Source organism: Argentina silus (genome assembly GCF_951799395.1).
Source record: "Argentina silus genome assembly, chromosome: 1".
NCBI lineage: Eukaryota > Metazoa > Chordata > Actinopteri > Argentiniformes > Argentinidae > Argentina > Argentina silus.
Window position 1 is genome coordinate 37,318,836 of NC_139655.1, and position 13,506 is coordinate 37,332,341.

The window sequence follows — 13,506 nt, forward strand, 5'->3', positions numbered from 1 at the left end:
GCAGCAACCTTCCTACAGGAATCTCAGCATTATCACTCTATACTCCAACAGTTTGGATTTGAAATCAAACAATTACTATGCCAAGCCAAAAAATACTTTTTGTTCCCTGAAACAGGGGCATTATGTATTTAAAAAGTTTCACATTTCTAGAAGGTGAAACCAATCTGAAAAAATAAAACATTGAATTAAAGCTGAGAATCTCAAGTTTAACCTCATGGTGATTGTTTGATTTCAAATCCAAACTGAGGGCACCGTATTTACTGAGGCTCAAAGTCTTTTGCAAGAGTTAACCAAGTGGAAGGAAAGGCTTGAAAAGGAAGAGACACATTATATCTAGCTACATTGATTATGTCATTAATATATAATGCCCCTGTGTATGACTAAACACGGCACTTACAGCACTGTAGAACATGACTATCTTATTAACAGAACTGCTCTGCCAAGTTGTCTTAAGCCAAATATAGAGTGAATGGCAATAGGCCCTAGTAATTATTAAATGCTTTAAGTGCTTCATGTAATACTGTACTAGGTAATGTATTTTGCATAAGTGTGCTGTCGTGTACGAGTAGAGAAGGGAGAGAGTACAAGGAAAAGGAGGACAAAGCAGAGACATGAGAACTTAATTTGTCTGGATGGTCTTCAATTATGTATTTTAATGATGAAATTAAATATGGATAGAAGTCATGGACACCAGAAGATGATAAGCACTTTCAAAAAGAGCACTGTAGAGTGCATACAGTACATCTACTGTACTGGCCTACATACTGACAAGGAAGAGCACCTCACAATGATACTCTTCATTGGATGTAGATTTAGATATGTTTGAATATTGAGTTTACCAATGCAAATTCATGGAGGGAGTTCCAGTGGAAAATAGTGAGTAGTTTTTTCAGAACTCCTTATATTGTAGCTAAAATGACTCCAGATCAATCAAGTTGCTGCTGGAGAGAATGTGGAGAGGGAGTAGCTACCCACGTACATATTTTTGGGAAATGTCCAAAATAGGATGTTTTCTGCAGCCAGTTTTCGATATAATTGACAAGGTGTTTGGCTTTCAATTGTCCAAGGTTAGCCATTTTTGATTCCACCCTATGAGCACTGTTGTTGAGTGCGGGCCAAGGCAGCGCTCCTGCAACGATGTACAGATCGATTATTATCCTCATTCCCCTTTTCCCTAAAATGTCATTCAACCATGTATTTTATTTGAAAGGGCAAGGAGGTACGATAAGGCCCTTCCAGAATATCAGCCCTGCCTGGCTAATTCATATACAGCACTGCCCGTTTTAGATCCCTTTCCAATATGTTTTCAGATCACTAACCCTGACAATAGCCCAAGAGTGTCTGACTGCCAGTGCCCATGTACACTTTTTTTTGTGTGGCTTCATGGCCACAACACAGTTTCTCCTGTTAAAAACAATCCATAATGTTATGTTAGATATTGACTGACTGTCACATAGATGTCCCAGCTATGCCTGATTTTAGCTGTAGTTATACACAGATCAGGCGGTACAAGGCGTACTGTACAAGACCCTTAACCCTTACCCTCATCTCACTAAGTCAAACTCTCCATTTAAATTGAGAGTGTGATGGCGCACCCATCGAAAAACGCTGATGGGAGGCGGTGCATCCGATGAATAGAGAGGAGTGCTTCAAATGGAGCCGGGGATTTCAAGATTTTTACGACCTATTTTCTGTCTCTGTCATCTGAACACACTCCAAATCTGACAGAGACAGAAAATAGTCCACAGAATGTCAGAATGTGTTAAATGGTTTGATTTAGTGTTCAATTCTCTTTCCCTCTCTCCATGCCCAGGTCTAGTGGTGAAGGAGGGACAGAGGAAGAGTGTGTGGACGCTGAGAGACAACGTGTCTGTCTGAGGAACAACACATAGTAGGATGAAGAAGAGCAGGAGTGTGTTAGCAGTGACACCAGGAGATGTGAGTGTCTATCTTTCTGACTATGCATCCATCACCATTGTCACATACGTAGACTCCCATTTGCTGAGTTAGCCTAGCCTCTCTAACCTCAGACAACTAACCAAGTGCTGTCGTATCAGGTAGCTCAGAGGAGGAGAAATACTGGAGAGGGATCTGGCGTCTGTGAGGTGGTGAGTCATGAGCAGATGACCATACACAACAGACGGGTGTCCGACAGGGCAGACTGCTGAGAGAGGGAGAGAGGAAGAGAGAGCGATGGAGAGAAAGAGAAGGGGGGGGGGGGGGAAAGGCCCATCTGTTTCTCTTCAGAGGGATGAGAGGTCTGTGTGTTTATGACCAGACAAGCAGGTCAGATCATTTAGTGCGACAGCTTCCAGACAGACCAGCAGAAATCAGGAAGCTCCCTATTCCACTCAGATCTCCTTTAGGTGTTCTGTACCTGACTGGAATCTCAGCTGGCCTCTATCGTAGATCGGTAGAGCCATACATCTTCTATGTCCTTGCATGACCATTTGTTTGCCTGGCACTGGACTATGTATGCATGAAACAAAATGCAGAAACAGTTGAAAAAATCAACTGTCTACAGCAGTGCCAGGCAAACCGTTTCCATAATCCATCCAGGGCATTTGGAATTGCCCTGTGCACAGTAATATGATTTCACTGAATTGATGATATTTCTTTACAGAAATATCTGTAGGCCCTAGACGTGTAGACTTGCCTTCTGCCTAACACAGGGGAATACAGGGGTTATGCAGCGCTAAATTATTGATCCCGACAGAGGTTCTGCTTATGTTAACTATTCGGCTCAATAATTCAGGTACAGCAGACGTGCCACAGTGCATCATGTTGTCCAAGCTTTTTGAATAGCATGATGAGAAAAAAAACATATTTTTTACATTATTTGTTTTAGAAATTTCAATTCTTAAAAGTGTATTTGCAGTACAGCTGTTGACTGGGAAGATGAAATAACAGCCCATATCTATAGTTATACTTGAGCCCAGTATATTGACAGACTGGTATTTTCTTTTCCTTTTTTGGTTTAAAGGAGAGAGACAGCTCATCGATAAAGGATTAGAATTACACATGTCCAGGTCCTGGGGAAGGAAGTAATCAATGCATGATTGATAAATAACACAGTAAATTTATTATTATGAATTGGCAAGTTGCTATTTGTAAGAAAATAAAGGACAGTAACAGCTTCTGTGTTTAAGGAATCTTTTACTTACAGGCAGCAGAGCAAGTCCAGACAGGGCATATGAATCAGATAAATTACACTTCCTCGAAATAGAGTCAGCACTGCTGTTTTCTGTCAGTCAATTACTGTATATGACACTGTACACACAGGGAGCAGGCTGTTTCCTCTGTCTGTCTGTGTCTGTCTGTCTGTCTGTCTCTCTCTCTCTCTCTCTCTCTCTCTCTCTTATTCCCTTGGCTTCTCACTCCACCTCTCTGTTCCTCCTCTTTCTCTGTTTTGCTGACTCACCTTGTAGTCTCCAGACAGTCAGTCCCACAACACCTTACTGTAGTTATGAGTTATGAGCAACATTATGCACTCACTATTTTTAAGAGGTCCCTGAGAGGAATATTAAATGCAAAAACATATGTTTTAAGTGACATACAGTGTAAGATTGTATAGCTGAAAAAGACAGGAAATTCAGCTCCAGAAATCTATATCCTTTGCACTAACAAGGTTTTCCAGCACAGCTTTGATTCCTGTTACAGTACAGTTTGTTGGTCTACTAAACAACATACACTCACCCCTGGGCAGGTTGTTTAGGATTCACATTTCTCTCAAACAGCTTGGGTAAACTAGAGTACATATTGAGTTTTTTCATTATCAGATTTTGCTTATGTTTTAAAGCTTTTAAATATATATATTTTTCATTTTAGCCAGTGTGTTACAAGCACTGCTAAGTTAGTCTACTTGTTTACACTGAGGTAGCTTAGTGCACTAGCATTAGAAGGGAGACCAAGGTCAGCTAGAGTTGTGTGTTATATCCCCTGTTCACCACAATATTATCATGGCTCATCCAAGTAATCAGGTTCCTGCATAATTGGCTTGGTGGATGAGTAATTAGGGAACCTACATGACCACAGCTCTATTGAGGCATTTGGTGGTGCTGGGACATATTCAATTACTGAGGAGCCTTTGAAAGTGTGCCTGGTATTCTCCTGATGTTGTTACACATCAATGTTCCTGTATTGACATCATACCAGCCCCACTTGTCTAGCAAAGGTGATTATGTCCTGTCAATTAAAAGAAGCAACACAAATGGGAACCTTATCTAATACAAAATATGCAAGCATTATATTATATTGCTGCTGTGTGTAGCAAATCCAGTGTTGTGTTAACCTTTGTGTGATGATCTTTACTTTGCTTGCAAAAAAGATGGTAATGTTACCGTGATATTGTAGGACCTATGACCTAGGCCAATATCCACATTCAAACCTAGGATAGTCTTCTAAAAGCAGTCCACTATAAGGTCCTCTATGAAGAGTAAGTATTGAGTAAACAGTATTGCTGTTTGAGAGAAGGTGTGAATCCTGTGGTGAGTGTATGTTGTTTAGTATACCAAGAAATGGTACTGTAGCAGGAGTCAAAGCTGAGTGTGCTGGAAAATCTTGTCAGTGCAAAGGATATAGATTTCCAGGGATCAATTAAATTTCCTCTTTTTCAGCTATAAATTCTTATATTTCACTTAAAACATTAAAACTGTTTTTTGCATTTAATTTCCTGTATTTTTTAACTGTAATGTCTGATGTTGATTGACATTTACTCAATTTATGTGCATAGTTACTCCAAATGGGAATTTCACATGTTCAGTGCACTGCACATTGATTGGGATTTTTCATTAACATGTTTGATCACACAGTCTGGTCATCCATTAAATTGTAAAAGTTCTATTTTATATTTTTTTAAAAAGAAGAAAAGTGCACTGTGATGATTTATCCCAGTCCTCCCCAAGAGAGAAGACCAGACTAATTAATGTAGTTGAAAGGCAAAGCCACTTTACTTGCAGTAATCCACAGAGTAGACAGGAACAGATTTAGGAGAAATAACAAACCAAGGTAAAACATATATCACTGGAGCATAGGCGACTAGAACACTGGGAGATACAAAACTCACAACTTAAATGGACAATGTCAATAATGAACTGATAGGCTGCACCTGTTGTGCCAGAGTTCATGGAATGGTCACTGCCGCCCCCTAGTGTCCAGACTGGGACTGTGACAGATAGAAGCTAGAAGAACGTCTGATCTGTCTCTGAAATTAATGTATATACAGTACCATGTATACATAACATGTTAACTGGTGAAATAAATTATTGGTTATTATAAGGTGTGACTCCTTAAGCCCTGTACATGCAAACTGGGTGAAAATGTTTATGATCACAATGTTCTGCACAATTTTCCCTCTCAAAAGTTTTGGAGTGAAGATTAGGCAACTTTTGGAGGTTTATCAACTTCCATTGCAGTGACTGCACGGCAAACCAACACACGAGTTGGATTTTTACAATGTGCGCAACACACACCACTCAACACACACCACGCAACGTAGCCTAGTCCAGCAGCTCTGTTGCAGCGACGTGGATTGCCTCCCATTGAAATGAATGGACTTCCGCCGGATCTCAAAAATGTTGACTCAGTCTGTGTACGGGGGTGAGCAGCTGGCAATTTGTCTCTGGTATGTTTGCCTTTGTTTACCTAGTTCTATAAGGTGGATAAATTGTCAATGTTAGACACAGCAATCGATGTTGAGAATATAGATCATCTAATAAGTTTAGCAATAGTACAAGTTCAAAGGTTATTATTGTGAGGCATAGTAATAGCCTACAGTGTGTCTATCAGACTCCTCCGTCTTGCGCATGGGTTGTTCTTGATCAGTGGGTTGCTATAATACGTTACGGCAAAGTTGCAACGTAGTCTGTGTGTTTGGGGTGTCACGCCTGGTGTCCACCAGATCCGTCAAACTCTTGCTATCTACCGGAAGTCATTCATCATCAACGGAGCAGTCCACAATGATGCCTTGTAGATGTCTCATGTCTAGGCTGCGGTGAGTTCTGAGTAACGTATGTGTTCAATATTTTCAACTTGTGCGTTGCATTACTGTGCGGGGTACAAACGTGCATGCACTTTTTTTAGATTAGATTGGGCTACCGCCGGGATTCTGAGTTCAGCAGAGTAACAGCTGCAGGGAAGAAGCTGTTTCTGAGCTTGCTGGTGCAGGATTGGAGACTCCTGTACCGCCTCCTGGATGGGAGGAGGGCAAACAGTCTGTGGCTGGGGTGAGAGGTGTCCCAACTGATGCCTAGCGCCCCCCACAGACACCGCCTGCACTGGAGGACCTCGATGACAGGTAGTTGGGCCCCGGTGATGTACTGGGTGGTGGTGTGATGGACTGGTCGGCTGGGGGCTCAGCTTTGATGGCTGGTTCCTTATTGTCTTGGTCGAAGTGAGCGTAGAAGTGGTTGAGCTCGTCAGGGAAGGAGGCAGTGCTGGTTGGGGAGGCTGTGTTTTTGGGCTTGTAGTCCGTGATGGCCTGGAAGCCTTGCCACATGCATCAGGGATCAGACTTGTTCTGAAAGTGCTCCTCGATCTGCAGTTTGTGGTTGTGTTTGGCCTTCCTGATGCCCCTCTTCAGGTTAGCCCTGGATGAGCTGTCGGCCTCTACGTCGCCAGATCTAAAAGCGGCGTCGAGTGGCTTCAGCAGTAGGCGGACCTCACTGCTCATCCAAGGCTTCTGGTTGGGGAAAGTTCTTATCTGTTTGTGAGTGGTGACACTGTTGACACATGTATTGATGTAATCCAGAACGGAAGAAGCATATGAATCAATGTCCGTGTGGGAGTCCAGGGTGGCCTGAGTGGTGAACATACTCCAGTCAGTATTTTGAAACTGGTGCTGTAGTGTAGAGTCCGCTCCCTCTGGCCAGACGTGGTGTCCTCACTGTTGGTTTCACACGTTTGATGAGTGGTGTGTACTTGGGGAGTAGGAACAATGAGAGGTGATCAGACTGTCCCAGGTGGGGGAGGGGAATGGCATTGTAAGCCTCAGCAATGTTTGTATACACATGATCCAGAGTGTTGTCTCCTCTAGTGGAATTTTGGGAGTACAGTTCTCTGGTTGGAGTGGTTGAAATCCCCTCCAACAATGAAGGCTCCACCCGGGTGTGCAGTTTGTTGTTTGCTAATAGCAGCATGGAGTTCTTTCATTGCTAGCTTAGAATTTGCATCCAGAGGCATATAGGCTGCAGTAACAACAATAGCTGTAAACTCTCTAGATAGATGGATGGATAGATAGATAGATGGATAGTTAGGTACTTTATTGATCCCTGAGGGGAAATTAAGGCGTTACAGCAGCTCACATCACAAACAACAACAACAAAATAAAGTGACAATAGAATAATAGAATAAAACAGACACCTGAAACATTATATCCAGTAAGAACAGTCCAGTTATGATTTAACATCCCCCAGCCTGACTCTGATCACCCCGATCGAGCCAGCCGAAGGAGGAGTTGTACAGTCTTATTGCGGCAGGCAGAAAAGATCTCCTATAGCGCTCCTTAGTGCAACGTGGTTGTAGTGTTACCAGTCCAGTCCAGTTTATTGTCCAGGTGCATCCCCAGGTAGCTCTGGACCATCTCCACTTCTTCTCCCTGGATGGAAACAGGAGACAGGGGGACACTAGTCCTCCTAAAGTCCACCACCAAAGGGGTAGGTGAGAGGTGTGAATGGGTCCAGACAGGGCTGGGGGAGGGGAAGGGGGCTGGTCCTGTAGATGAGCAGGGCTGGAGGAGCTGGGGGGAGGAGAAGGAGGATGGAATGGAGAGTCGTTGGTGGAGTTAGGGGGAGGGAGACAAAAAGCCCCCGAGTCAAACCTGTTGAATAACTGGTTCAACTCGTTGGCCCTGTCCAGATCTCCAGCCACTTGCGGGTCGTTAGCCTGCTTGTAGCCAGTGATCTTTCTCACGCTGCTCCACACCTCACTTGTGTTGCTGTCCTGCAGGCTATCCTCCATCTTGAGCCTGTAGGTGTCCCTGCTCTCCTTCAGCTTCTCCTTGAGCTTCCTCTGCACCCGCTTAATTTCTTCCTTGTCACCAGACCTGAAGGCTCTCTTCTTGTCATTGAGGAGGGCCTTTAGGTCACTTGTAATCCAAGACACGTTGTTGGGAAAACACAGCACCCTCCTAGTAGGTACTGTGTTCTCCACACAGAAGTTAATGTAGTCCGAGATGCAATGTGAAAGACCATCAATGTCCTCCCCATGTGACTCACAGAGAACTTCCCAGTCCGTTGTCTCAAAACAGTCCTGCAGAGCCTCATCAGCCTCCTGTGTCCATCTCCTCGAGGCAGGTGAAACTGCCTACACTTGATCATCAGGTACTCCAGATTGGCAGAGCAGTGGCTCTCAGTAACGGCAGTGTCCGTATAAGTTTTGTTGACAAATGCACAGTCCCCCGCCTCTCGTTTTACCTGAGTCCTCTGCCGTCCTATCCACCCTGAAGATGTTGCATTCTTCTAGCTCAATCATGCAGTCTGGGATATTGTTGTTAAGGCATGTTTCTGTGAAAATCATGATGCTGCTGCCCATAAACCTTATCTGTGAGGTGATCCGAAGTCGTAGCTCATCCATTTTGTTCGCTAGGGAGCGTACATTGGAGAGAAAGATGCTAGGTAGACATAGCAGATGGGGATTTTGTGGCAGCCTAGCTTGGAGACCCCCGCGACGTCCAAGTCGATGTTTACCATCACACTGCCGGCGAGGGGCAACTCCCTCCGGGGCAGATGGAGCGCTGGACCGCATTGTTTTGGTGATCTCTTAGGGAAGCTGAAGGTTGTCGAAACCACAGTCTGTGCATCGAGATTCAATATCAGGTGTGCTTGCCAGCTGTATGAAGTGTACACAAGGCTGTACTGAGTGAACAGACTTGAAACTAGTAGGCAAATAATTACTAAATTGCATAATCTGGTGAGACACGGAGCCTTGCATTGTACTCTCACCGCCATGTTGGATCTTTGGAATTGGAATTAAAGTTCAATAAAATGTGAACATGTGTGGATAAGGAGTGGTTGTAGTGACTACGACATCCTTCTGCTACATTTGCGTAAATTACCCTTGGGCTGGCTGGGTATATTAGATGCTTGTGTTTGGCTTGACAAAAGTGGAATGTCCAGACGCGATTTGAAATAAAAGATCTTCATTTATTAACGATTCTGTTTCCATTCCATAACAAAATGTAATCCAAAACATAAAGAGTATTGTCATAAATAAGCTAAATAATAAAGCAATGTTTCAAGACAAACAGGACAAGGTCTAAAGACTGTGTGCTCTCCCAGACAAAACTACTAGGCCCCACGACCTTTCCTTTAAGGACAACTTGACCTGTAGAGGGAGCACACACTAAACAGCAAATAACAAACACACGCACAATACAAGAAATGGCCAATGAAAATGTAAACAAAGGAATTGGCTCCTACAGTGGTCATGTTACAGGTGGGATCAATCATTTGGTTGATCAAGGCAGATATCAAGCCTGGGACTAATACCCTGGCTGTGATGGTGTACTGTCACACTGGATATTTTAGGCAGATCTCGGCTATATCATTTTCATGGTTTGAGGGATATTTGGCCAGTACTAGCAGTATTCTCAAATATAATTAGCTGGAAATGGCAAATCTCCAGTGGGAAGTATGTCCCTCTAGTTGACCACTGGTTAGAGGCATCGTTGCTACCTTTAGTAGCCAGCACTAGTGTGGTGGATGTCTAGGATTTACCACTCCGTACTTCAGCTCTTCGTGGTGAGATTCAAGAAATAAAGTCCTGAGTAGCCACAATATTTGAGTCTGGTATTTATTATTGCTTGCAAACAAGAGACAAGAGCCTAACAGCAGCCCAGTGTAAGTCCGTGGGACTGTTTACCGCAAGTCTGAAGAGGCGATTCTCAAGGTTGTCTTTTATACAGATGAAAGACCAAATGGTAGGAGCCACAATGTCTATCACCTGATGGGCTTTGGCTTAGACAGGAAGGGGGCGAGAGAGAGAGAACAATGGGGAGACTTTCTTATTGATCAATCGGCGTTCAACATTTCACACCTATTCACCTTCCTGTCTGCAAGATGTGTCTGTACCTTTATTCTCGCTCTCCCTCACCACTCCCTCTGAAACAACCGCTATCCATATGGTAATCATACAGCATTTCTCAGAAGAATGGCTATAGAACTTTAGAGGTGTGGCAACAGAAAATGTAATCACAGTATTTACACAAGTTGTATCAGTCATATGAAAGTGTATATCCTTCAAACAGTTATATCAATGTATTTTCCATAACACTAGGCCTACCCAAATTCTAGCTAACAGCATAACATTGCTGGATGCAAATTGTGTGCGTGTATGTGAGTGTGTTTGTGTTTACATTAACTATATGAGTTGGTTGGCTATTGTAACCAATGGTTGTAACCTGGGAAGGAAGATAGCACTGACATCAAAGTCATAGAAACATAACTAGCTTCCAGTAGATTTTACAGTCCATTCGGTCCCATGTATTAGCATATACATTTTTCCTATAGACTTAACATGGGAAGACAAAGTTCAAAAAATGGATTTTAATGAAAACTGCGGCATATTTAAACGTCTAGACATTTCAATGCTCTGCTTTATGTTACTACCACATTTTCTAGTGGCCTCTCATTGTAAACAAATATGTCTTTCTTTCGTTATTTGTCCACTAAACAGATCTTTATGATATTTGGCCTCCATTTAGTGTGTCACAACTCAAATAGACCAAACGGTTTTGAGAAATATTCAGTAACGTAGGCGAAATGACAATAGGCAGAACAGCCTTTTTCAATGCAAAGTGCTAGCAGCCGCGTGTCTCAAAAATACACGATTATAACATTAGAATTACAGTTCTGTTGTAGCAGCTACAGTAATATGGTATATTACATCAGGCTATGTTAGAGTAATAATGGAATGAAAGGCCTTGTGTATCTCTCTGTCCTGTCCTGTGCTGAGCTACAGTACAGTATGCTGGTATAAACAGGACACGATACAGTACAGTATGTCCCTGTCTGAGCTCTGTTCCCTCCTTGTATCTCTGAGAGAAAGTCTCTCTGAGGTAACCTGAGAGAAGAGCTGTCCTCTGTCGGCCTACGTCACACTGACATGAAACAGGGCATTCTGGGACACCTCCTCTCACAGTGGGAACGGAACTGCTCTGAGATGAAGCAGACTGGCGTCCTTGTTTTTGGCCTGCTATTGTTTTAACAGGAAACCATATTTCTTCTCAGGATATCCTGCTCCTGTGCTGCAGTGTTGTAGTTTCCTCCTCCATTTGTGACGGGCTTTTAAGCAGTGCTGAGATGACAGTGGGGGAGATTGGTTTGGGTTAGAGGAGAGTCAGTACCTGCTGACTAAAGGGAAGTCTCTTTCATGGTTCATCTATTATCTGTGTCTCCCTCCTTCCATCTACCTCCATTTCCCCTCTGTCTCTCTGCCCCCCTGCTCACACACAAATACCCTCCACACACACACACACCTTTTCTCTCTCGTACATATACACACACACACACACACACACACACACACACACACACACACAGACAGCATTAAACAATTCCTCGATATTATTCGAGGAATTCCTCGAGCCTCCATCCTATCCTTCTCCCTCTCTCTCTCCCTCATTCATTTGGACATCTCTGTGCTTCATTTACACTTGGATGGAGTGAGTGTTAAACGGAGGGTGATGTATGCTCCACCCTGTCAGGAGCTGCCTCTGAGAGTGGGGTTTGTTTACTGCCCACCATTACAGGGAAACGCATAGGCACCCTTCGAGAGTCATTACGCCGAACCAGACTCATAAAACACACCATCCTTATTCAATAGTGCCTCATAAAAATGTCTCCAGGTTGAATCAGATTCAGGTTTTTAAATAGCCTTCGATTAAACCAGGAATTCTTTTTCTACCTGATCGATACATCAAGTCAGCTTCAGCGAATATGACATGTTTGCTTTCTTACATGAAATGATCATAAAATCAGTCACTTTTATGATATCTTTTAACAAACATGCTGTTTAGAAAGGTACACACTTACACACGCACGCGCGCACGCACACACACACACACACACACACACATCAAAATAAGATAAACCATGGAGTATTTCTATTTGGACTTTAAGTGAGTATGACTACATTGTGTCAGGAGTATATAGTGTTTTTGAATCTACATTGTGTCTGGAGTGTATATGTTTATGAATCTTGTATCTTGTACTTGGTCCGAGAGTGCCCCTAGAGGTCTGTACATGGAAATGCTAACAGGGATTTGATATTTCACTGACAGACAGAAGAACAAAACACCGCAATATAATCATTGTAATCCCCTTATTGGCACAATGATGGAATATTGAAAAGAGTGCATATTAAGGTAATGCAATCCGCAGAAAATTATACTGAATGCTTATTATCAACAAACATGTAACTGCCTTCACTGTACATCCACTGATGCCACATCTTATTGTTAATCTTCTATGAACATCACAACAACAGTCTCCCCACCCTTTACCGCATCTTGGTTTGAACCTTAACCTTCTACCAACGTTCTCTCCACCCCCCACCCCCCACCCACCCCCCCCACCCCCCTTGCTCCTCCAGGACGTTAGGGAGACACCGGCCATGCTCCCTCCCTTCGGCAGCACCCTGGGGGTGGACCTACGCCGCCGCTGCAGGCGTCTCTCCGGAACCCTCCAGCTGCCCCCGTTGTCCTGGCGACAGGCGGAGAGGGAGAGGGAGAGGGAGTGGACGCCCGAGAGGGACCCCGTGACGGTGCGGCCCACAAGCCTCACCATCCCCCTGCCGCGCATCGACATCACACACGCCGACCCTGAGAGGTGAGAGGTCGCAGACCGAGCCCAGAGGCCAGATGGCTGTGTGTAGGCTGGGGTGTCCTGGGTCTCTTTCAGGCCAGGAGGGGAGCTGTGGATAGGCTGGGGTGTCCTGCTTGTCATTGAATGGGAGGCTGAATAGATGTCTCGGTGGGTGAAGAGACCTGGCCAGTTAATGACCTCGATTGACCTCAATCCTTAAGGTATCAGGGAGCGTGGCCTGGGGTGGTCCAGTGGTCTAGCACCACGGCCTACAGTGTGACACATACGCCCATGTTGGCTTGGGTTCAAATCTGGCCCATGCCCTGCTGACATACCCGCTCCTCCTTACTTTCCTGTCTCTAGACAATAAAAATGTAACAGTGGGACTGCCCCACTCAAAAAAATAACCTTTAAAAAGCTAGGGAGAAACAAATAGAGGGGAATAGAAGAGAGGAGAGTCCTGGAGGACCAGAGGTGTGTGTGTGTGTGTGTACTCTGCCTTAGACCAATCTGGTCTGTTATCTCGATACAACTAGCCTAACAATTTGTAGCTGAACAACTGTTTGATGAGCCAAGTGTATTGTGTTGGTGTAAGCCTGAGAAGTGTCTGTGTTCTGGGTCTGAATCACGCCAGGTGCACTTTGATCCAACAACCACTAGGTGGAGGTAAAGTGAAAGTAGAGCCGTTGTACAGAGTTGTAGAGCT

At 44.0% G+C, this 13,506-nt stretch overlaps 1 protein-coding gene across 1 annotated transcript in view; it reads left to right on the top strand.

Annotated features, from left to right (window-relative positions):
- Nucleotides 1-1,896: 1,896 nt before the first annotated feature.
- LOC310812223 (3',5'-cyclic-AMP phosphodiesterase 4B-like) overlaps nt 1,897-13,506 on the top strand; it is a gene marked incomplete at its 5' end in the record, with an annotated part of 41,858 nt that continues 30,248 nt past the window's right edge. The window contains 2 exons of the mRNA XM_083680663.1: nt 1,897-1,938; nt 12,589-12,824. Coding sequence (XP_083536789.1) covers nt 1,897-1,938; nt 12,589-12,824 — 278 coding nt within the window. The remainder of the gene's footprint in view (nt 1,939-12,588; nt 12,825-13,506) is intronic.